Source organism: Vulpes vulpes, unplaced genomic scaffold (genome assembly GCF_048418805.1).
Source record: "Vulpes vulpes isolate BD-2025 unplaced genomic scaffold, VulVul3 u000000663, whole genome shotgun sequence".
In the NCBI taxonomy this organism is placed as follows: domain Eukaryota; kingdom Metazoa; phylum Chordata; class Mammalia; order Carnivora; family Canidae; genus Vulpes; species Vulpes vulpes.
The window spans coordinates 70,215-96,405 of record NW_027325794.1 but is presented as its reverse complement, the minus strand read 5'-3'; the positions used below and the strand labels follow the sequence as shown (position 1 = coordinate 96,405).

The following is a 26,191-nucleotide window of genomic DNA, read 5'->3' as shown; positions in this document are numbered from 1 at the left end:
CAAAAAATTCTGACATTCTCAGTATTATGTGTTTTCACAAAACTAGATAACATAGATATCTATAATTAGATAACTAGATAACACTTCTTTCCTATTATCTTTGCGTTTATTAAAAATAATTGTGAGAGATAGACTTTTTGGAAAAGACTGTTGTTATTACACATGTTGATATTGACTTTTATTCTGAACACTGAAAAAATAAAGTTAATGATATAAATAATTCTGGTCTCTTCTTTAATTGCAGTCCTTTTGGGGATCCCTGGGTGGCTCAGCGGTTTAGCGCCTGCTTTTGGCCCAGGGTGTGATCCTGGAGTCCCGGGATCGAGTCCCCCGTCGGGCTTCCGGCATGGAGCCTGCTTCTCCCTCTGCCTGTGTCTCTGCCTCTCTCTCTCTCTCTCTATGTCCATCATGAATAAATAAATCAATAAGTAGCTCTTTTTTTAAAAGATTTTATTTATTTATTCATGAGAACACACAGAGAGGATTGAGAGAGAGAGAGGCAGAGACACAGGCAGAGGGAGAAGCAGGCTCCATGCAGGGCGCCCTACGTGGGACTTGATCCCGGGTCTCCAGGATCACGACCTGGGCTGAAGGCGGCGCTAAACCGCTGAGCCACCCGGGCTGCCCAATAAATAACTCTTTAAAAAAAATTCCAGTTCTTTTCAATTTAGAGAGAAAATGAATTTATAAATGTTGAATGTGATCACAATTATTGATCCCACCAATACATTGAATTTTTACATTTACACTACTTTTCTTTAAAAACAGCATCATCCAGAAAATGTTAAACACAGTGAAACAATAATCTTCAATTCATTATAAACAACTGTAACTTTATTCTATATAAGATAGTATTGCACTGGTACTTTACATCTAAAGTGAAGATTGTAATTCCTCTTTCAAAAGACTGTTGTAGGAATTTAAAAAAATTTTTAAATAAAACAAAACAAAAGACTTGTAGGAATTAAATGATGTAGTATATAAGTCAATTCAACCTACATCATATTCCTTCTTTTTCTTTATAGGTAATGTGTAACTGTGATTTTTTTCATTATTACAAAAAACATACACACAAGGAATCTTTGCTATATTTCTTTAATTCATTAAGATATGATAGGAACAACCCTGAAAATCAAATTACTTTTATCAAGTTCAATTAAAGTTCAAGCTAAGGAAGGGTATATTCAGATTTTTTGAAGGGAATGTTTGTTCTTTGTAATTTAAATGATTTGTAAATAAGAGAGATCAGTGACACTATATCAGTGTATTTGTATGTCTTTCTTAGAATGAATGCTGTTAAACAAAGATGTTCTAACATTTAGTCAAAGAATCTTTCTAACTCTAAAAACAACTATGACAATTCATTATGTTCCATAAAGTGTTCTTGAACTGGTAATTTTGCACTGGTGCTTCCCGTAATGACCATTACTATACTCATTTCCTCAAATCATATCTCCTTTTACACAGCTTATTATATTTAGAAATTTAAACGTCTGTACATACGAATGGCCAATTTTCAAGAGCATATATTTGAAAAAGTCAAATATGATCCATTTCCATGCCAAAAACATTGACATTCCTGGTCTTTAATCACTTTTCTTCAGCTTTCCAGTGTACTACCAAATGAATGTAGACTAAGAGAGGATTTGGTGACCAAGAAATACTCATCATTCACAGAAAAATGCAGATTCCAAAAGAAACAGGAAGAACAAAAATGTAAGTCTATATCGAAAGGCAGACTTTACTACTTTCTTATAAACTTCACAATCTTGTTTTAACAAGATGTTGTCCCCAATGTGTAGGTAAAATCTCATGGGCCAGAGCTTATTTTCAACTGTGAAATATACAATAGTAAACTCAGATTTTTAAAAATCTCCTTGAATAGAAGTTTTGCAACATTATATTATCAGCTGGCAAAATATTTCCTTCCCTTTTACCCAGTATTTTCACATAATTTATACACTGGAACCTTACCATAACAACATCCTCAGTCTGTGGAAATTCCATAGTAGAGGATGTATTATACTGCAGTACTTGCCACATTGAAATAAAGTTTAGAAAATTATTGTTGAGCGGTTATTATGTATTAAGTACTATGCCATGTTGTATAAAATGTTTAATATATATGAGCTATTAAAATTTTGTCTGAAATCTATCTGGTCCCTGACCTGTATTATCTATGCCACTGGAAGCTGTGAACTCTTTACAATGGAAAATGTTAGGAAACAAGACTAGCAAAGATCTGCAGCATCTACTCCTCTCTATGTTGTCACTACCTGTTTAATACATTTTGGTATATTTGTGTGTGTTTGTGTGTGTGCGTGTGTTACGGAAAATCTGATTCCACACAAGCAATATTACTACACTGTATGATTTGCTAATGACCTAGACTTTACCATGTAGGCAATAAGGAAAATGCTGTAAATGTATAATCAGGAAAATAATGTGATGAAATTTGTGTTTTGATCATAAATACAGAGAATGTACTGGAAGGAGTTGAAACTGGTGTCAGGAAGAACAGTTAGGAAGTATGGGCAATGATACAAGGGCAGGAACTATATGTGAAAATCCTTGTAAACTTCAAAGTCCTTACAAATATTACTTATTATTATTGGTGAGATTTTTTTAAAAAGATTTTATTTATTCATTCATGATAGTCACACACACACACACACACACACACACACACAGAGGCAGAGACACAGGCAGAGGGAGAAGCAGGCTCCATGCAGGGGGCCCGACATGGGACTCGATCCCGGGTCCCCAGGATCGCGCCCTGGGTCAAAGGCAGGCGCCAAACTGCTGGGCCACGCAGGGATCCCCCATTATTGGTGAGATTAATTCTTCTGGTAATTAAACCTCCCTGGACTAAGAGCAAGAATGAGCTACATTAGACAGATTTCCTGCCATAATAGGGCTTGTCGTAATGACACGGTTTTATGTTATAAGGCCAAAGTGCAAAACTAAGCTGATGCCTGTTTTGCACTACAATGCCCAGCTGTCTATTCAAATAACTCTTCTGCTAAAAAGGAATCTCTTGTTATATTAATGACTCTTGGTACTACACAAAACCATCTAAAACTGTTCCACTAGACTGTTTTAAGAGCAGTCTTCCCATAATGACCCAGAATGAATTTTCCTAGATGTAACCTAGTTTAAATGGCATATAAATCTCCAATTTGCCATTTGCTATGTAGATAACCATAAGCACTCTAATAAGAAAATGTGGGTGTCATTACACTTGGTCAAATTTACTACTGAATGACTAGCTAACAGACTTGGAAAATTTTACATCCTTTATCAATGGAGGTGTCATTAAAAACAGACCCTGGAGCTATGTCCTGAATTTCATTTTAAAATCACAGCACATTATCATTATCTGGACCTGTCTCATTATAATAGGTTTGGTCTCAATACAACAGCAATTTCTTTAAAGCTTATTGTATGATAGAGTGAAATCTGGGAATTTTTTAAAACTACAAATAGCTTTCAATTTTTTACTTTTTTTTTTTAAGATTTATTTATTCATTCAGAGAGAGAGAGAGAGAGAGGCAGAGACACAGGCAGAGGGAGAAGCAGGCTCTATGCAGGAAGCCCGACTCAGGACTCGATCTGGGGTCTCCAGGATCACGACCTGGGCTGCAGGCGGTGCTAAACCGCTGTGCCACCAGGGCTGCCCAAATAGCTTTCAATTATTTCCTCCCTCTATCCCTGCCTGCTTCTATATTCTCCATTACTAAATTGGTACATCATGAGGCTAGGATGAAGTTCCTCCATTATTTGGGAGGCTATGCTCCTGATAATATCTGGCAATTTTAGAAAAAAAGAAAAGCTATGAACTTGTATGTTAAGCGAAAGAGTTTCTGATCAGGGTGGCTCAGTAGGTTTAGCATCCAACTCGTGGTTTCAGCTTAGTTATAATCTCAGAGTCTTGAGATTAGCCCCAAATCAGGCTCTGCTCTCAGCTCTGAGTCTGCTTAAGATTCACTCTTTCCCTCTCTCTCTACCCCTCCCCCACTCACGCACACATTCTTGCTCTCTCTCAAATAAGTACATAAAATCTTCAAAAAAATTAAAATTAAAATAAAATCTTTTGAATGCTGTTCTTCAATGTTTAAGGCCCACAGAACTATCTGGAAAGCTCATTTTGGTGGGGAGATCTGATTCCTCGGCACTGCTATAAAGGATGTGTTTCTGCCATATCATAGTGCAGCAGAGTGCAGCACTAGTGATGTTGTGCTAAGCATAGCTGCCTTTCATAGGGCAGCATAATTCAGAGGAATTTACCCTCAGAGGAAAACTTCCCCAATGCAAAGCAGATGACTGATAACACCCTTTATACAGACTGAACGTAATGGTTTATTCACTTATGCATATTAAATCCCTTTGAAATTAAAGGGAATCAGAATAGGCTGCCACAAAATGTATCACTTTGTCATGTGGACTGTTTTGAGCTGAAGGCAATCAAGATCCAACGGATTCAAAAACTTTCCCCTCCCCCTTATTTGTCTCTGAGAATTCAGAGGAGGTCTGGTCCTGGAAGAGAGGTACCACCAGAAATATCTACAAAAAGTACAGGCTAGGTGTGCCAAGCTAAGGGGAACTCAGCAAGATACGTTTGTTCAGTTTCCTCTGTGTCCCACTGTCTCTGCAGGTCATGACAAACATTTGTTTTCCAATTATTTGCTCTTATCATCTTTCTGTTAATTGTGTTCCTTCCTTTTGAAGCCCCAGATCCCTACCCCTAACTCCTTAACTCAGAATGGCATATTAAGCCTCAATTGCCTGTCTTGAAGCTTTTCATGTCTTTGTGGGGCTCTCATAAGTACAAAATTAGATGTTAACCAATTTAATTAGTAGACCAGCCATAAGCATCCAGTAAGTTAAGAAAAAAAAAAAATCCCTCCCTACTAAAGCAAACATTAGAAGAGTAGCAATATGGGGCACCTGGGTGCTGCAGTTGGTTAAGCACTCGACTCTTGGTTTTGGCTCAGGTCATGATCTCAGGGTCATGGTCTCCAGGTCGTGAGACCAAGCCTCTTGTCAGGCTCTCTCTCCCTCCCCCTCTTCCCTTCTCTTCCACTTTCTCTCTTTCACTCTCTCCCTCTTTCAAACAAATAAATAAATATTTTTTTAAAAAGAAGAATTAGCAATATGATTTTAGATTTACAGCATAAATTAAACAAATCACAAGTAATCCAATCATATTTGAAGCTGGCCTCCATCGTATCAGTTCAGATGAAAGAATGATCAATAGAGGTCATATCATCCCCAGGCATAACTGAACTAGCCAAGAAACCTGTAAGAATGCAACCCCACTAGCTTACAAATAGATATGATCACCAGATGTACTTAGTGAAATTTTTAACATAAGGAATCGAGATGTCTTTCAGATTCCAAATCTCTTGAGACGGAGAAGACCGCTGTGGGACTTAATGAAATGGCATCGGAGCATCTGCTAGCATGACATCATGGGCCTCCAATCAACAGCGTCCACCTTCTCAGGAGCCCCCTGCTCCAAATTTTGACCTTAAAAATCCTCACTTGCAAACCATGAGGGGGTACAGGACTTTTGAGCATTAGGTACTGTTCTCATGGGTGAGACCACACCATTAACAGCTTATCTTTCTTCACTGCAAAAGCTCAGTGTCAGTTTTTATTGGCTCTCTGTGCATTGAGGGGACAAACTCTCACTCGGTTCAGTTACAATTTGATTAAATAAGGGTATATAAACCCTGCCAGTCTTGAAGTGAATGAGGGAGTTCTCGGGGTTTGTAGTGATCAGCTGCATCCTGCAGATTCCTCATTTGAATCAAAGGCAGGTTGGCAAAATGAATAGACTTTCCATTTTGAAGACTTGGACTAAGTATGGGGTTAGAATCATACTTGACTGCCTACCAGGCAAATATCTCACCATAATGACACTCAAAGAGGTAAAACTACCTCCTGAATCAAACTGATCAGATTGAAATCCCAGCTCTGCCACTTACTCTATTTCCATATCTGAAAATAGATGTAACAATAGTAGCTACCTCACAGAGTGACAGAGGATAAATTAATCAAGTCATGTGAGATACACAATATATTTCTTGGCATATTGCTTACCAACAATTAGTTACTACTATTGTTGTTCTATTAAAATAATAATTTATATGTATTTTCAAAAATTGGTAACACATGCCATTTTATAGCATCTGGAGAATGGAATCTGAGTTTAGTAATACTTCCTCTTCCTTAAACATTTACCTAAAATATAGTACTAATGTTTTTGAATTAAAGTTGTCCAGTCATGGGCATTACCCTTTCTTAAAGCTGGGTGGATCCTCAAGACAAACGTCTCTCTAAATATCTCTTTTCCCCATAAAGCAAACAATGGTCTTTTGCAAGGGACATTCCTGTCAGAAGACTAATAATAGGGACACCACTTGAACCATATGGGTATTCCGTGAATAGAATGTAGATATGCAGAAAAACAAAATGTAATCATTGAGGCTGTTGAGCTGAGCAAACACTGCTTCACAGTGTTAATGACATGAAATTTTCCTCTACTTTCTGTGTTTTTGCCTTTGTAGCTACTCAGAATTTCACCCCGGTCCTCTGGTGACAGCTGTGGCACATGAGCTCAGAACACTGGATCTGCTCGATGATTTCCTGCCAAGCACTTTATTAAGAGTTTTAGATTTATTAGATTCAATACAGTTTGCTTGATGCATGGTAGATTATTCTATATTTCGTAAAAATTACCCTGTTCTATGGCTTGATGCCTTGAGTTTATAGCCACTAAGACATGGTTTATTGTTTGTTCTTGATTTGGAAACAAATAGTTTCCCTTTGTTCTGATTCTTTATTTTCCCTGTCTACTTTTGAGATGCTAGAGCATCGTGATTGCACATAGTATTCGAAACTCAAGATTTATTATACATTGCACTTTCTTTAAAAAATTAGATTATAGATCTAAGAGTAAACAATGCTTAAGGAGCAAGAGACTGGACGTGTGATTTGTACACATACACTTAATTTCCGTATATTCTTGTCATGATTATCCATGGCATTTATGAACCTATGTTGATTTATTATCAAATGAAAGTTTAAAAAGCCTAACAATTTAAAAAAGCAAGATGCACTTAAAATAATAAACTTTAAATAGAATCATCTAATTTAACATCAATAAATCTGACAATCTGACAATTCAGGGTGAGGGTGTTTCTATATACTTATAAGGAAATTGTATGTCTTTCTTTAAAGTTTTTCCCTATGCTATATTTAAAAAACAAAAATCAGAAACAGAAACAAAAAAGTCTATCTCAGGATGGTTATAACAAGTGACAATGTACAAGTTTCATAAATTTGAACTCTTCTAATTTGAAAACCAAATCCAGTTGGCTAGACTGTTGTGTTTGGTTGGTGTTTTATGTAATTGGGAAATTTTACATTTAAAAGTAGTTTTCTGAAAAAAAAAAATAAAATAAAAGTAGTTTTCTGGTATTATGCTGAGTGAAATAAGTCAATTGGAAAAGAACAATCCTTATATGGTCTCATTCATTTGGGGAATATAAAAATTAGTGAAAGGGAATAAAGGGAAAGGAGAGAAAATGAGTGAAAATATCAGTGAAGGTGACAAAACATGAGAGACACCAACTCTGGGAAACGAACAAAGGGTAATGAAAGGGGAGGTGGCCGGGGGGTTAGGGTGACTGGGTGATGGGCACTGAGGGGGGCACTTGGTGGGATGAGCACTGGGTGTTATGCTATATGTTGGCAAACTGAACTCCCATAAAAAATAAAAATAAAAAATAAAATAAATAAAATAATAAAAGTAGTTTTCTAATTCATTTTAAAAAATCAGAAAATTTAGGCTAATACTCTTGATTGGCAAAATTAGCTGAAGCTGAATACCGGCTGTCCCTTGTACTAAAGGCCCATGTTCTCCAAAGACCTTGTTCCCCTTGTTCCCAACCCTCTCCATTCATTCATGTTGGTGGGCTAGTCTTTGTATATACATTTGTGCTTGGGACCACTGACGTAGAGATGTCAAGGGATGATGTGCTAAAATCTGACAATCTGACAAGCCCGGTAAAGGTAGGTTAGGAATCCATCAATAGGCTTTATAATGTAGCTTATTTCAATATAATAATAGTCATGGTGCAAATGAGAATAATTACCTACTTAGTACTTGAACAACTATAACATTATGCAGCCATTAACCATGATATTTTAAAAAATATCAGATGCAAATGTAAAAGTGATTTGGTTAAATGACAAAATCACAGGTCATATAGTCGTAGGTAAATTAGTATTGAGTTATGTTACAAAGAGAATTCAAACGAGATGTGCACTATCAAGGCACTACTCTAAATGGATGGATAATCACGTAGAATTACAGAGCTAAATTGGGTCAGGCAAACCAATTCCAGGACCAAAGATTCATATTTATATATTAATTGCAACTAGTTACATTTTCATTGATTTTTTAAAGAACAAATTAGAGAGACCAGTATGCTTCTTTGGAATAGAGAAGAAAAAGTTTTAAAAAAGGATATGAGTATTGTCTAAAGTTAGAGTCCTGAGGGAATGGTTGAATAGTCGAAAAGGACTAAGGATTAGTTAGCACAAGTACTAACTAGTACTAAAGTACTAGTTAAGCAACATTTTAAGTAGTATAATAATTTTTCTGATAGATTCTTTGCATTTTTAAATATTTGCATTTTTGTTCCAGTAAAAGTAACTCACTCTCCATGTAGGTGATTAGAAAAGGGGGAATGGAAGAAATAAAATACAGCTCACCTATAATCTTACTATCAATATTTTACTATTAAAAGTTTCAATCCTGGGGATCCCTGGGTGGCTCAGCGGTTTGGCGCCTGCCTTTGGCCCAGGGCGTGATCCTGGGGTCCTGGTATCAAGTCCCACGTCAGGCTCCTGGCATGGAGCCTGCTTCTCCCTCTGCCTGTGTCTCTGCCTCTCTCTCTCTCTCTCTATGTCTATCATGAATAAATAAATAAAATCTTAAAAAAAATAAATAAAAGTTTCAATCCTTTTGTTTCTTGTCTTTTTGCTGCTAAACCATAAGATGTATATGGATCAGGAGCCTCTATTCTGCTCACTAATATATCCAAATACCTACACAGTGCTTACTAAAACAAAAAAAAAAGGTAGGCACTTGGTGGATATTGACTGAACATGTGTGTTCAGAATTAGAGTTCTATTGCTTTATTTTTATTTTTTACAAAGATTTTATTTATTTATTCATCACACACACACACACACACACACACAGGCAGAGGGAGAAGTAGGCTCCTTGCAGGGAGTCCGACGTGGGACTTGATCCCAGGTCTTGAGGATCACACCCCGGGCTGAAGGAGGAGCTAAACCGCTATACCACCCAGGCTGCCCTGTACTTTTTATTTTGTGTCTTTTCATTTGAGTTCATATTGTGAGCATTTTTGTCTTTAAGTGTTCTAACAATGTAGTTTTTTAAATGGCTAGATATGCCATAATTTCTATTGTTGAATATTTAGGTTGTTTCCAAATTATCACTAACACCAAAATGCTTCTGCAAGCATTTTTTCCACATAAAACTGGTTAGTATAAATATCTGGTATACCAGACTCATGAACTGAGTCTTTATATTGATCATTATAATTTTTGAAAATTTTATAGGAAAAATAAATGGTATCTAATTGTTTTGATTTGTAGTTACTTGACAACTGTTAACACTATATATTTTTTGTGTATGTCAATAAAATTACCTTTAAATGGAAATATTATTGTTTAAAAATTTAACAGAAATCCAATGTATATAATATTTGATCTCTTCTAATCAGCATATATAGAAACACAGACACATTATAGACTTTGCTATATAGTTAATTATTCATTGTATCTTAATCAACATTTCAAAATACATGCACATATGCACATACATGTGTATTAACTGTACATTCACTGACACATTCATATATTCCTTATGTGATAACATGTGCATATTTATTGACTGATGCTGAATTTTAAAAAAATGTTTTTAAAAGATTTTATTTATTTACTCACAATTGACAGAGAGAGAGAGGCAGAGACACAGGCAGAGGGAGAAGCAGGCTCCATGCAGGGAGCCTGATGTGGGACTCGATCCTGGGTCTCCAGGATCACACCCTGGGCCGAAGGCGGTGCTAAACCGCTGAGCCACCTGCGCTGCCCATGTCAACATTTTTTCTTATTTGACTTTTAGACTTTGTTTTAGAGTAGTCTTAGGCTCACAACAGAATTAAGAGGTAAGTATTGAGATTTCCATATACATCATGCTCTACACAGGCATAGCTTCTCTCCCATCATCAAAGTCATTCACCAAGAGGTATTTTTAAAAATAATAATTGTTATTAAATTAATATGGATATAAAATATATTTATTTTTATTTACATACTTATACTATAAATATAAATTATTATTTTTATCAGTTTTTGCCAAGGATAAACCTACAGTGACACATCATAATCACCCAATGTCCATAGATTATATTATGGTCCACTCGATATTTACATTCTATGGGTTTGGACAAATTTACAATAACATCTATTCACTATTATAATATCATAGCATATTTTCAGTGCCCTAACACAAACAAAGGAAAATGATTCATCTTCTCCCTAAATTCCCTTCAACTATTCATCTTTTTATCGTTAACACAGTTTTTTTTTCTTTTCTGGAACATCATATAGTTAAAGTTATATATAGTATGTGACCTTCTCACTTTGGCTTCTTTCACTTAGTAATTTGCATTGAAGTTTCCTCCATGTATTTCTATGGCTTGATGGCTCATTTTTATTTTAGTGCTCAGTAATATTTGTTTGTATTTATCACATACACGTATTGCAAAACTTCTTGGTTCCTTCCAAGTCTTGGCAACTATGAACAAAAGCTGCTATAAACATCTATGTGCAGGTTTTTGTGTGAGCATAAGTTTTCAGGTCCTTCAGATAAAGGCCAAGGAACTGAAATCTTCAGATTATCCAGATGTCACTAATATCTTGGTCTGTTCCAATCCCATTGCCGTTTACCTTTTCTATGCCAAGTATGGTTTATGAACTAGTAACATAGGCACCAAATACGAGCTTTTTGGAATCTCAAGTCTCACTCCAGGCCTACTAAATTAGAGCTTGTATTTGATGAAAGTCCTCAGGCAATCGATGTGTACATGAAAGTCTGAGAAGCAGTGCCATCAATTCTAACACCTCTGATTATAAAATATAAGTCTCCACTTTGACCTAGAGTTAGAAACATGCCTAAAATCAGAAGGAGCTTTTGAGACAAACAAAAAAATCTTCAAATCCCAGCCCTTCTGCTTCTGAAGTGATTCTCTTGAACAGGTAATGCAACATTTCTCCTCTTTCTCCATCGATGCAATGATGAAAATAAGACCTTGTTGCTGTATTAAGAAATGTCATATGCAACTGATGAATTATTGAAAACTACAGCTGAAACTAATAATGTACTATACGTTAGCTAACGTAATTTAAATATAAAAATGAAGTGTGATAAAAAAATAAAAAGTACTCATCACTGAGGTATAATAAATGGTCAATTGTGAATAAAAATTATGATTAGAGATAAATTAGAGAAAAGGAACAGCTCTTGAGGTTACAAAATGGTTAGTTGTAAATTGTGAATTAAAGATAACCTGATAACTGATGGGAGTTATTCTAATGCCATGCCACTTTGCTATAACAGCAATTCTTACCAGTTCAATTAAGCTTATATTTTCAAGGATTCTTAGTTTTCTCCTGGAATTATGATCAACATAGTAATTTTTTATATTATTTTTTCTGAGAAACATTTTTAGGTAATGGGGGGAAAATGAGCCCTCTCTTAGAATATATAAAAGATATATAAAAGACTGTTTAAAATATGTATATATGTATAAAAGATGTTTAAAATATATTTCTTTGTGGAACATATTAAATGGATCATTATTTGTATGAGATTTTTAAAACTCACTGTGGCTTATTATGCAAATTTTAAACTGACATTGGATAGGTAAATTATGTTTAGGCAGTTTTCAAGAACTGGATTTTTGATTCAATAGACCATAGCAACTCTTCGATGTGCTATATTGTAATTCATTAAATTATCTTCTAGCACATGCATAGCTATCATGATGCTAATGGGTATTCATATTTAAATCATGAACGAAAGTTATACATATATACACCAATTTTTCATATCAAAAAGCTTGGAACTGAAAGAACTATAGAGCAAAACACAGTATTTGAACACATTTTTATGGTGTTGTGATTTCTAGATTATCTCTGTATTTGTTAAGCCTATCTGTTGTGTCAGTTATCAATTCATTGCCTTTCATTTCCAAATGTACCTCCAATATGGTAAACAACAGAATTGGCTTAAGCATTTCTCTTTTTAAATGCACACTGTTAAGTTTCTCAGTAGAGGGCAGCAGGGGAGATTTTGCAGGAGGTAGAGACTTCCTCCAATTCACAGCACTATCCAGGAGGATAGGCAGTGTGGGTATAAGGACATCTGGTAAGGAACTACTACTTAGCAGTCACAAGCCTAGGATGAAGGTCCTTTGACCTTTCAGCCTCATCCTGGCAATGATATTTCTACAGACAGCCTGGACTCCTCTGACAAGCCTAGTACAGCCTGCATAAAGCTACTTGTGTCCAGAAGGTCACACACCAAGTCAGTCCTTCAAAGAGTAAGTTCTAACAACCTTTCACCCCTACTGGCACCTGGATTCCCACTGCAGATCCAGCAACCATTTTCTTGTCACATGTCATTTTCTTATCTTTGTCTATACCTCCGGAGGTGGCTGTTGTTTGCACAGCAGTTCTGGCCTGGCCATTCCAGTGGTCAGCTCTGCTCTCTAGGAGCCAAACTACATTTTCTCCAGTATTTGAACACATTTTTACAGTGTTGTGATTTATGGATTATCTCTGTATCTGTTAATACCCTTTTCAAGTTTACCCTTTCTTAGGTACTCTTTCTCTGCTTTACCACACAGAATTTCTTTATATCTTATAGTTATGTTTGTCAGAGTCAGTAATTCTTTGTATTAAACTGTTCTGCTTTAACCTACTACATGTTTTTGTTTGTTTGTTTGTTTTGTTTTGTTTTGTTTTTGTCTCCTGATTGGGCTCAGAGTGCTACTTTGGCTTTCTACAATTAGAAGTGAAACTTGTTCAAGAGATCATTTTATTACAATAAGGGCTACTACTTACTGTGAACTATCTATGTGCCAGGCTCTTCACAATTATGATCTCACTTCATCCTCATGGAAATCTTATGAAGTGCGTACTTCATTCTACAAATGAAGTATATAGGGATCCCTGGGTGGCACAGTGGTTTGGTGCCTGCATTTGGCCCAGGGCGCGATCCTGGAGACCCGGGATCGAATCCCACATCAGGCTCCCAGTGCATGGAGCCTGCTTCTCCCTCTGCCTATGTCTCTGCCTCTCTCTCTCTCTCTCTCTGTGACTATCATAAATAAATAAAAATTAAAAAAACAAACAAATGAAGTATATACAAGGCTTATAATTAAAGCAATTTACTCAAGGTCATGACTGACTCAAGACTTAAAACGAGTCCTCTCTCAATACTATCATTGTGCTTATCACTACTATCTTAACTCCTAAACACCATAAAAGTCAACTAAAATGTCCACGAATATCTTATTTTTTTCTGAATGATTGATAACATAGGATCTTATGGGTTTATTATCCAGATAGAACGTAAAATACATATTTGGATATCATAGCTTTCCAGGTTATGCTTGAAGCCATGAATATAAATAGAATCACCCAAGGAGAATGGAGAAAAAAAAAAGAAAAAAAAAAGTTAACAGGCTTGGAGAAGACCTGGGAAAACACTGACATTTAAAGAACAGAGGAGGGATCCCTGGGTGGCGCAGTGGTTTGGCGCCTGCCTTTGGCCCAGGGCGCGATCCTGGAGACGCGGGATCGAGTCCCACGTCGGGCTCCCGGTGCATGGAGCCTGCTTCTCTCTCTGCCTGTGTCTCTGCCTCTCTCTCTCTCTCTGTGACTATCATAAATAAATAAAAATTAAAAAAAAAAAATAAAAAAATAAAATGTTTAAAAAATAAAAAATAAAGAACAGAGGAGCTCTCGGCATTCCGCACGAGGTTGGAGCACACGCAGGCTGCTTTCTTCTCCGCTGTTTAAGCTCTCAGCCTCGCAGCCCTTCTATTGCCAGGATGTCACTTTCTAACAGGCTGACTCTGAACAAGCTCGACGTGAAGGGCAAGTGGGTTGTCATGAGAGTGGACTTCAACCTATGAAGAGCCTATGTTCCTATGAAGAACCACCAGATAACAACCAACCAGAGAATCAAGGCTGCCATCCCAAGTATCAAATTCTGCTTGGACAATGGAGCCAAGTCAGTTCTTATGAGCCATCTGGGCCGGCCTGATGGTGTCCCCATGCCAGACAAGTATTCTTTGGGGCCAGCTGCTATAGAACTTAAGTCTGTGCTGGGCAAGGATGTTTTATTCTTAAAGGACTGTGTGGGCCAAGAAGTGGAGAAAGCTTGTGCTGACCCAGCTGCTGGGTCTGTCATCCTGCTGGAGAACCTTTGCTTTCATGTGGAGGAAGAAGGGAAGGGAAAAGATGCTTCTGGGAATAAGATTAAAGCTGAGTCAGTCAAAATAGAAGCCTTCCAAGCTTCACTTTCCAAGCTAGGAGATGTCTATGTCAATGATGCTTTTGGCACTGCTCACTGAGCCCCCAGCTCCATGGTGGGAGTCAGTCTGCCACAGAAGGCCGGAGGTTTCTTGATGAAGGAGGAGCTGAAATAGGCCTTGGAATGCCCAGAGCGACCCATCCTGGCCATCCTGGGTGGAGCTAAAGTTGCAGACAAGATCCAGCTGATCAGTAATATGCTGGACAAAGTCAATGAGATGATTATTGGTGGTGGAATGGCTTTTACCTTCCTGAAGGTGCTCAACAACATGGAGATTGGGACTCCTCTGTTTGATGAAGAGGGAGCCAAGATCGTCAAAGACCTGATGTCCAAAGCTGAGAAGAATGGTGTGAAAATTACCTTGCCAGTTGACTTCGTCACTGCTGAAAAGTTTGATGAGCATGCCAACACTGGCCAAGCCACTGTGGCCTCTGGCATACCTGCTGGCTGGATGGGCTTGGACCATGGTCCTGAGAGCAGCAAGAAATATGCTGAGGCAGTTGCTCAGGCTAAGCAGACCATGGGGAATGGACCTGTGGGCATATTTGAATGGGAAGCTTTTGCCCGAGGAACCAAAGCCCTCATGGATGAGGTGGTGAAAGCCACCGCCAGGGGCTGCATCACCATCATAGGTGGTGGAGACACTGCCACTTGCTGTGCCAAATGGAACACAGAGGATAAAGTCAGCCATGTGAGCACTGGGGGTGGTGCGAGTTTAGAGCTTTTGGAAGGTCCAGTCCTTCCTGGGGTGGATGCTCTTAGCAGTGTTTAGTACTTTCCTGCCTTTTGGTTCCTGTGCACAGCCCCTAAGTCAACCTAGCACTTGCTGCATCTCTCCTTGGCATTAGCTAAAATCTTCCCTCATGTCAAAATTCAGCTAGTGGCCAAGAGATGCAGTACCAGGAACCCTTAAAGAGGCGCACAGCATCTCAGCTCCTCTTTACTGCACCCTGGATTTGCCTACATTCTTCAGGATCCCATTTGAATTTCTTAGTGACTAAACCATTGTGCATTCTAGAGTGCATATATTTATATTTTGCTTGCTAGAAGAAAATGAGCTGTGTTGGCTTCTCTTTTTGAAGTAGCTTATTCTGATTACAGCTGTGTCATTGTTTCACTACTCAGCATGGAAATAAGATGAAATTCCAATTGTAGGCAGGTAGGGAGACAAAGTTGGTGATCTATTAAATCAATAAAAGTATCCACTGAAACAGAGAAAAAAATAAAGAACAGAGGAAAAGAAACAGTAGAAGAAAAGCAAGAAAGTATAGTGTACTGGAAGCTAAGAGATTTTCAGAAACGAAACATCACAAAGAAAACAAGAAGGACGATGAAAAATGTGTGTTTTGGCTTTAGCAACATAGAGGTCAATGGTTGGAAGAGTGAAATTGGTGGGCCTAAATTCCATATTATACTGAGATGAATGCACAAAAGGTAAAGAAGTATAAACTTTGAGTAAAACAACTCTTTAAGATACTTGACAATGGAAAGAAGAGGACTTCTGTGAAGATATGTAGGGCCAAGGTGGTATTTTGGGTTATTTCCCATAAGATGAGAGAGACTTGAAAATGTTGAAGTTGCAACATTCTGAGAACTTAATGTTTAAGATATAGAAGGGAAATGAATGATAAAATCCTCAAGGAGGCAGGAAGTATAGAGAGCATATAAGGTGGGTGAATTAAAATAATTCTTAGTTTTAAAGATTTTTACATCAACTTTGACATTCACTGATTTTGACACTAATCTTACCTGAATCATACACATAGAGAAAGGGGGGATGGGGAGGAGAAGAGATAGCTTGTTTTCAACAAATAGAGTTAGCATCATCAGCCTTGCATGGTTTTCCTTAATTTTATTTTATTTTATTTTTTTAAAATTTTATTTATTTATTTATTTATGATAGTCAGAGAGAGAGAGGCAGAGACACAGGCAGAGGGAGAAGCAGGCTCCATGCACCGGGAGCCCAACGTGGGACTCAATCCCGGGTCTCCAGGATCGCGCCCTGGGCCAAAGGCAGGCACCAAACCGCTGCGCCACCCAGGGATCCCGGTTTTCCTTAATTTTAAAGTTCTAGTAGAAAGCTCCATTTGTCTGGGAGCTATAAAGTCATCTTTGGAATTTCAGATTCCTACTCTGTGTCATATTCTCCAGTCCTCTAGGGAGAAGAAGCTGCTGAATTCATAGACATGTTTAGACTAGCAAGGCCTACTGCAGAGAAAGAAGGATGTACATATTTCAGAACACAAAAGGATTGAAGTAGACTATAAGTCCCTTAAAGGGAAGAACTATGTGAAATCACTCTGTTGTCCATTAACTAACCTAATCTTTCACTTTGGGCAGGTACATAATTAGGATACTTACATAACCATACTCATCCTTACCTAGTATATTGGGAGGTTTGGCTTCCGTAACATCCTTTATAGAAAAGCTGTGTCTATCTAAACTGATTTCTTCCGATTTTAAACTAAGCAAAGTAAAATATTAAGCCCTCTCTTGCTGTGGTGTATTCCAAGTGTCCCTATATTTCGCATTGACAGTCTTTATTCTCAATCAACTCCTTCGGACCCCCTGTAGTTTTCTAATTTGACCTTTCCATATAATTCAAATGCTAGGACCTAGCCCACACTGAAGCAACTCTCCAACACAATTTTGGCAAAATTAAAGTAGGCTCTGGCTTTTGGAAAAATAAGTAATACGGTAATACATGTTAGCTCTTTATTTTCTTCTAATTTTTGACATTCAAGTGATGCCATAGTGCTTTATCGTTAGCTACATCAGCAGTTAGCTTTGCCAAGTGAGGTTGCTAGCTCTTCTAAATGCAAATTAAAAGAGAAAAGAAAAGAAAGGAGCAAAGCATTAGCAGGCAGCAAAGAGATATGGTACATGGCCAACAAGGTAATAGCCTTATGGTGAGCCACTGCTCCAGAGAGGGAGGGTTATCTTGTCAATGGTATTAAACTTAAGACCCTGTTTCACTTGCACTGATGTCTGTCAAGGGAAGGGACCGGGATGCAGGAAGAGATTAAGAACTTCTCCCTAAATCAGTAATCAGTATCCTTCTAACAACCACAGAAAGGGTCTTAACATCTGTGAGAGTAGTCACTGTCCAGGCTGTGAGGAAACACGGGGAGAGGTGTGTAATGTTCATTGCTTCTAACTGTGAACACTTAACACTTGCGGCAACCGGAAAGAATCTGCAGTGCCCTCTTCATTCACAAAGGACACTATGACTATCTATTATTGAATAGTGGGTATTAGAAGAGCATCTCATCATTTTTAGAGTTTTATTTCACGTTCATAAAAACATTTCCATTTTTCTCTTCCTGAAGAGAGCCTCTTGGACTGAAACTGCCAGTGACTTTCCACATCCCTCATCCTGTTTCATTACAGAAACGCTCATAAAGACACAATTTTCTCCTATCAATAAATATGTTTGATGTTCCATAGAAGTTCTATGTAATACATGCAGAACAATGGAGTCAGACTCTAGGATTAATGATTGTCAAAGCAACTTGAAGCGACGAGCCTGCCTCTGGATGCTCAGCGGTGGATGTGATGCGGGTGTTCAGTGGGAAACCAGAATGAGCAATAAAGCCCACGAGTAATAATCATAAATCCCAAAGAGGCATCACCCTTTCTTAAGACATGTTTAAACTCCTTGAGAACGAAGACTGTAAGGTGCAATCTGCTTTTAGAGGCATTATATTGTTCTAATACATTTAGTTTAAGTTGGAAGTGGAGCATGCCTGGACTGAGGAGCTTTTCCATGCAGTGGACTCAGCTGCAGCTCCACGCGGACTGCCAGGACAGGATGCGATGCTGATGGTGTTCTGAGCAGACTCCCAACATTTTCCTAACTTGAATTTGTTTTATTTTTACATCATATTCCTGTTAAAGGCTCCTAAAATCTCCTAGCCATCAAGTGTCTCAAAATACAGACTCTACATGGAAAGTATTTGGAGACACCGAATAATTTAGTGTGCCTTACGTATAGGATAAGGGACAAAAGGACTGATGTTTCTCAAAACAGACCATTAGGTTGGCTGTATTCAATTCTGATTCTATATATTTAGGACTCACTGAATTCATAGTTCACGGTACTTGCTGCCAAGATAAATAGTTTTTTTTTCTGCTTTTTGTATTTTCTCACATGAAGACACACTCACCAAGAAATCAAGTAGCAATTGAAGAACTAGACACACTGTGTGGGAAACGTCATGTTGGATATATAGTCTAGATGACCCCTTGATTAATACATAGAGGATTCACCTTTTTTCTTTCACTTCTCATTATTTTGAATCACATATCGCACAAACCAAATAATACTACATCTCAAAGGGAAAAATGTACGAAAGTATTTGTCAACCAAAACTCCTAGTAATTCATCACAGAATTTTCAATGTGCTGCTTTCCATGAACCTCATGCAAGTTCATGAATATTATTGAAGTCCACTGTCATGTAAAGTTTGGATCTTGCAGGAATCTAGGAAAAAAGTTCATACACTCTTTTCTGAATATTGGTAAAAATATATGTATAGTGCTCAAATAACAAGGATACAGTGAAGCAATTTTTAAGGATTATCCTACCACAGTATTATTTTACATACTTAGTAAAGAGATAAACTCTGTTCAGGAATCTCAAGACAGGGGTTTTTATTACTTCCAGAAGTTCAAGTAATTATTTAATAGCTACTATAGTTTGTAAAACATTTTAAAGTTCAGGTTGCACATCATTAGCACAGAGCCTCAGTCCTGCAGATTTCAAGCCTCAGAAACAGGCAACATATACTTCGTTTGATGGAAATTCAGACAGAGATATCTAATTCGCTACCCTGCGGAGTAAGGAAGATAAGCTGAGGCATCTGGTCAACACACTCAATGGGGATGGGGAGACCTTGCCATCTCTATAAAGGGGGTAGAGATTTATAAATCTTATTATTTCCATATATATGGCCTTTCACAACTTACCAGCTTATTTTCACATAGCTCATTTAATATAACAGTTATATAAAAGGTAAGACATTATTTTTTTCTATTTTTATTGTTGTAACTTCTCTGCACACTCATCACCTTAATAACACCTAAATATTACCTTGAGATGACATTTTTTGTTTCTCAAAACCTTCACTAGATCTCATGCTCTTTGGAAGCATAGAGTATGCATAAAGTGCCTTTTCTAGTTATAGTGTCCATACATGTATTGTATCTATGCACACACACAAACAATACTATAAAGTTCAGTACATGATAGCCACTCATTGAGGGCTGAAAAATGAATCACTGAGTGAATAAAGGAACACCTCACATTGTTTCATTTCTCCTTAGCCCTTTTGATTATCCATTCAATTAATTTATTACTAAGTACCTAGCACCGTGCCACCCTGTAGGATATTAACGATACAGTAATCAATTAAAGGTTATTCCACAGTGTGGTCCAATGATCTGCCTGCTGCCATCTGGATGCTTGTTAAAAACTCAAATTCCTGGGCCCAATCCCAGACTTACTGAATTAGAATCTCATGGATACTGAAGTCAGAAAAGCATTGCACAATAAGTTGACAATCTTGCAAAAACAGGTCGATGGATTTTTAAAAAAATCATATTAAAAAAACATCCTTTCTTTTAATCTTTCTACAGTATTTTCTCTATGCAATTTCTCTTAGTTATAGATTGGGTAAGACTAAAATTCAGGACAAATGGAAAACTAAGAACAACATGTAAATGAAAATTCTAAACCAAGGTAAATGGTGAACTAGTTTTTTGGGTCTAGGACTTCATAAAAAAACAGTCTTTCTGGGAACCCATCCTTGTGAAAAGCATTAATCATTAGAGAAAATCAGACAGGAATCTACAAATGACCTGGAGTCATAAATCAAGGAACAATTTTTGTCCTCATTTAGCCATGGTTATGTAGAATATGAAAATATGTATTCCCAGTAGTGGAAAAACCAAGTCCCAGTCAATTAAATTATAGACTGCCACTGGCTTACTTACATTCATGCTTAAAAATGATGTATTATTTTCCTTTCCCATTTCTATTACTTGATATTCTTGCAACTCGTTTAATTATTATAACTGTTTTGTGACACAGAGTTCAGTTTACAAAGACCTAATCCAGAGGTAAAGAGCCCAGTTTGCTTGCTCTCTCCCTGCTGTCTCAGTGAGACTGAGTCAGGGCTACACTTGGGGCCTTCCTGCAGTCTCAGATATCAGAACTCTGATCATGTTGTTTTAGGGTCAGTTGCTACAGATAAACTGGATGGATCGGGGTGGTGGTGGTGGAGTAGGGATTTTAAAGCTGGGAGGAGTGGATATTTATCCCAGCTCTGTTGGTAATTAGCAGAGTGGCCTTATTTACTTATTCTTTGCTTTTCTCTAAAATTTAGTCATGCAGTATTAAAGAATCATTGCAAGGAAGAAAAATAAACACTTGCCTATTTCCTGCTGATTAATGGAGCCAAGATATAACCGTTATTGTTAAATGACTATTAAATGCAGGGTGGTGATGTTTAGGCCTAGAAAAGTAAATCAAATTATTTGAAGTCACCCAGTTAATAGAGTGCAGTGTGTCTTGACTTGCATTTACTCAATTCTCGTCAGTATACTTTCCACTCTCAAACATTTCCTAAGCTTGTAGATGAATTACAGTGGTTTATAAACAGGACGGGGGTAATTGCCAAGAATATGGAAGTGGACAGGGAAGAAGGAGCACATGCTGTAGTTAATAGATCTCAGGCAGAACAAGAACAAGTGGCACCGGCTGGCCAGTGTCCAGGTTCTGCTGAAATGTGAATGCACAGGATTCTCTGAAGCCTGAAGGAGCCTGTCAGACTGGCCAGAAGTAGGCGGTGGCACTGCAGCAGGAATGGCTGTCAGACCTTCAGCCAATTTTTTTACCTTAGCAGCTCTGGCTCCCTGGTTAGTCTCCATTACAATATTAATCTCTGAGTTAGTAGAGAGATTTTCTGACCAAATACTCTTTTAAAAGAAAACCTGTTTTCAAATCAAGAGAAATGTTAAACTGGTTAGAGTTCAAAGTCTGAGGTAGTCACCATTCCACATGACCACAAGAAATGTCTTAGTTTTGTATGCCTGGCATGGGCCACAATAACTAAGAGAGGCAAAGAACTCACAAGGCCATCTGGGGAAGTTTCTTCAAAGGCAATGGTAGGATAGGTTCTATCTGAAGAAAGATCAGAGCAAAGAACAGTTAATTGTAGTTAGAACAGAGTCAAGTATATCATGTTGCTGGCTTGATTAGAGAGCCAGGACTGTGATGGACAGTGATGAAGAGATTTTTCTCTAAAGCAAGGGTCAAGAACCTTTTTCTGTAAAGGGCTAGACAATATTTTCAGTTTTGAAGAGCGTAAGATTTTGTCACAAGTACTCAGTTTGTCACTGTAGCACAAAAGCAGCCATAAATGACTGGCAAATGAATCAGTAAGGCTAGGGTCCAATAGGATTTTGTTTGCCAAACGTGAAGAAAGCTAGATTAGGTCTACGAGCTATAGTTTATCAACCTCTGCTCTGGAATAAAAACGTTTAAATTGAAAAAGAAACACTTGTGTTGTTTCTAGTGTCCCTACCCCACAGCCAGTGGGGAGACCGGAATTTTTCTTGAACCAAAACCTCTTCCATATAACACAGAACATACCTTCATAGGTTATGAAGGTACAGTGCAGGTTATGGAGGATGTTATCACTAAGGGTAGGGGAGACTCTGTACTAATGTTACAACTTCTGTGTGAATGTAAAAAAAAAAAATAAGAAGTTTAATAAATAAAGAGGTTGGCGTTATTGCTGAAATAAATCACTAATTCCTTTTGACTGATTTATTCAGCGGAAAACACAAGGTCATAGACCAAAGGCAGTAACTACAGAGGCCCTGAACCCACGTTAGGGCACAGAGCAGAGACTTGTCATAATTCACGAGAAGGTGTAATTGGACTCCAGAGCCTGGATTTCTTCCAGTTCCTCTCCTGTCTCCTGGCCTTTGCACCTGCTTCCCTCTGCTAGAAACACTCTTTCCCCTACATCTTTACCCAGTTAATGCCTACAGGCACTTCAAATGGAAGCTTAACTGCCATGTATTCCAGGACACTTTCTCTGACCACCCAGAGTAAATTAAACACCACCCACCTAGTTTGGAATATTCATCATATATTATCCCAATTACTAGTTACCTGTTTTCCCTGCTACGATGTGAGGTTCATGAAGAGAAGGATTTGTTCTATACTTTCAGATATGTTTTCCAGGCAAACAGGCAAAGAATGAAAGATAATCATAATACCCATTTTATGTGAGGATGTGGTTAAATAGGCACTTTCATATACCAAGAGATGAGGAGATTCTCATGTATTTCCTTGATATTCTCTCTCTCCCTCTCCTTCTGGCTGGAAAGGAGTACTGGTCGTGAAGAGTCTCAGATTTTACATTCTTCCCCAGCTTCCCTATCCCTTAGCATAACATCCAAGCTTTGAACATGACAGTTAAGACCAATGTATCGGGATCCCTGGGTGGCGCAGCAGTTTGGCGCCTGCCTTTAGCCCAGGGCGCGATCCTGGAGACCCGGGATCGAATCCCACGTCGGGCTCCCGGTGCATGGAGCCTGCTTCTCCCTCTGCCTCTGTCTCTGCCTCTCTCTCTCTCTCTCTCTCTCTCTCTCTCTGTGTGTGACTATCATAAATAAATAAAAATTAAAAAAAAAAAAAAAAGACCAATGTATCCCCAACATCTAAGGTTAGTGCCTGGCACTTGCTAGGTGCTCATTAAATATTTGTTGGAAGAATCAATGGATGGATAAATGCTTGCCAAGAGGGCTCATACTACAAAACATTTACACCAAGTTGATCTGAGCTAGAAAAAAAAAATGTAAGAAAGTATCATTATAAATTTCCAAAATGCTGTGGACTCACTATCTTCCCTTCTCACCTCTTCTCCAGAATGGCAGCGATCTCTGTCCCACTTACCAAATGAGAGGAGAGACACAGAGAAGCTAAATGACTCCTCTAGGGCCATGGTTAGTAAGAAGACAGTAGGCTTAATTCATGGGAGAAGAAAGATGCCTAAGATTGCAGGATCCTACACCCCACTCCTAATCTGGAGATCCGGCGTTGCCAGTAAGCACCTGAATTGTCCCAAGGTCCTAAACTAGGCTAATTCGGAGACGAACATCCAGATGGCCTTCATGTAATTTCTTCCAAGTCAAGTGCATATCAAGGGGGAGAAACGAAAGGTGCTTTGTGCAACAGGGCGCAATTTCCAAGAAGGCCAGCAGGTGGCGGCAGAGCACACCCAGGCGTCTGGTCTTTCTGGCTCACCTGCTGTTTTCCACCAGGTAATGCACAATTTTGTCCAGCACCTTCTCAAACAAGGCAGTGCGGATCCATAGGTGCTTGATGGCTAGTGGGGACAGGTTGGGCAGCTTCGGCAGCTTCCGCACATTCTCCTGGAGGCCCTGGATCTGATTTCACCTTCAAGACCAGTAAAGAAGAAGGATGAATATTCACAAAAGAGGAAATCCAACAGGACCAATATGCAAACAGCAACCTCTCAAGGAAATGAAGGGAATGGCAACCAAAACAACAAAAGAGCCCTTATTGCTCCTGGCAAGTGGGCAAAGAGTTGGAGGAATCATAATACCCAACAAGCATGAAGATGCAGGGAAATACACTTTCATACACTGTTGATGGGTAAGCCGGATTCTCATAGTGATTCCCTTCCCTTCCCTTCCTTTCCCTTTCCCTTCCCTTCCCTTCCCAGCCCAGGACTTCAGTCACACAGAGGCACCTTGGAGAGCTGTGGGCCCAGCATCTCAAAATTCATGAGAGCCTCACATGGGAAAACCCTTCCCTACCCTACCCTACCCTACCCTACCCTATCCTTCCCTCCCCCTCCCTTCCCTTCCCTTCCCCCTCCCTTCCCTTCCCCTCCCCCTCCCTTCCCTTCCCTTCTCTCTCTCTTCTCTTCTCTTCTCTTCTCTTCTCTTCTCTTCTCTTCTCTTCTCTCTCTCTCTCTCTCTCTCTCTTCCCTCCCCCTCTCTCCCCTCTCCCTGTCATGGATAAGTGGTTGCATGAATGAAGGAATGGCTCTCCCTTACCAACTGGCATGGGTATCTCTAATTCCTCCATTAGAAAGTCACTCCCAATATCATGGAAGGCCGATGGACATCCACCCCTTTAAGAAGTTCTCAGCAAACACCTGGAAATTTAGCAGATGGACTGGAAGACACCTGAAAACCAAGTGGCTGAGGAGTCACTTGGGATTCCTAATGGGAGTTGGCAATGTAAAATCCACAGCCCTGCCCATCACACAGTTCTGGCCAGCAGCTCTGGGCTGGTATGGCCTGAAAGGCAAGGCAAGGGCCATTGCCCATCCAGTGAAGTGGAAGGAACACCCATGGCAGAGAAGGCAAACATGGCATGCGTGCTTCTTTCTCCTGTCTCGTGCCATCTAATCAATCTGAGCATTCTTTCCTGTGAAACCCAAGAGTAGCTCTAGAATCTTTCACAACAAGGTCCTTTGGGCAGCCTCTAGCAACAACTGGAGCTGAAACCTATTTGGCATCCCTGACCAGGCTCCAGATCAAGGCTTTGGCTGAACAATTAGGACTCTGGCGAGGCTCTGGTGGAAGGTGCTCAGGTACACATACTCAGGCCATGAGCCTCCCCCAGCAAACATAATCAGCTCTTAAGACATGTGAGTGAAGTCAAGGCTCCCCTTCAATGGTGGCCTCAATGTGACACCTGGTCCATGCAGACAGAGACCATACTGCTTTGATTAAACTTTGGTCTTCCTGCATTCAGAATGGGGTCTGGCTCCCAAAAGCCACTTTATGCATTCAACAATCGTGTCTTGAACATTTCTAGGCACTGTCCAGGCACTGGGATGGGGAGTAACAGATGTTAGTTGCCTGTTCCCAGGAGTTCAGAGTTAAGCGGGGAAGATAGACAAGAATCAAGGAAACAAATGAAAGAGTAATTAGAGGTGGTGATAACCACAGGGAAGTAAGTAAATAAGTGATCTAAAAGAAAAATTGGGTGAGGGTTGGAATTTATCCTTAACTGGGGCAAAGCCTGAGATGACAAGAAACTAGCCACAGAAAATGAAGTATGGGAACCGGGTGGTGGGTAGAACATGTGCAAAGGCCCTGGGGTAGGAAACAATCTGGCAGGTTTGGGGAGCAGAAAGGAAACCGGAGAGAGGAACTGGCAGGAGGCATGGGTTCTTGCAGAGCTCAGGGAGGAACGTGGAGTCAGGGGGACTGTCCTCTGCAGGGCGTGCCCTGCCCATACCCCATGCTCCATACTCACGTGCTCTCAATCAGCTGCTCCAGGTCCTGCACCTTGTGGCTCAGCTCCTCGGCCGGCGGGAAGTTCTTGCCCACTTTCATGAAGAGAGCTGCAATCTCGTTGTAGCACAGAAAGCCAGCCGCCCGCCGCCGCAGCCCATGCAGGACGCAGGCCTCCACAGCCGCTGTAGGGAC

The 26,191-nt window shown here is 39.1% G+C and overlaps 2 protein-coding genes and 1 pseudogene across 3 annotated transcripts in view; 1 reads left to right on the top strand and 2 right to left on the bottom strand.

Annotated features, from left to right (window-relative positions):
* LOC112912808 (piwi-like protein 1) overlaps nt 1–24,105 on the bottom strand; it is a gene marked incomplete at its 5' end in the record, with an annotated part of 98,653 nt that extends 74,548 nt beyond the window's left edge. The window contains one exon of the mRNA XM_072745690.1: nt 24,027–24,105. Coding sequence (XP_072601791.1) covers nt 24,027–24,105 — 79 coding nt within the window. The remainder of the gene's footprint in view (nt 1–24,026) is intronic.
* LOC140597418 (small G protein signaling modulator 1-like) overlaps nt 1,080–26,191 on the bottom strand; it is a 49,448-nt gene continuing 24,336 nt past the window's right edge. The window contains exons 5-7 of one of the 2 annotated variants that reach the window (XR_011999244.1): nt 26,019–26,181; nt 23,676–24,179; nt 1,080–11,259 (exon numbers count right to left, since the gene is read on the bottom strand). Coding sequence is in view for 1 of the 2 variants with exons in the window: in XM_072745687.1 (XP_072601788.1) it covers nt 24,176–24,179; nt 26,019–26,181 (167 nt within the window). In the remaining variant the exon portion in view is untranslated. Of the gene's footprint in view, nt 11,260–22,523; nt 24,180–26,018; nt 26,182–26,191 lie in introns of those variants that run through there. The other variant, XM_072745687.1, reaches the window with a different exon arrangement.
* Nucleotides 14,223–15,908, top strand: LOC140597414 (phosphoglycerate kinase 1-like; annotated as a pseudogene).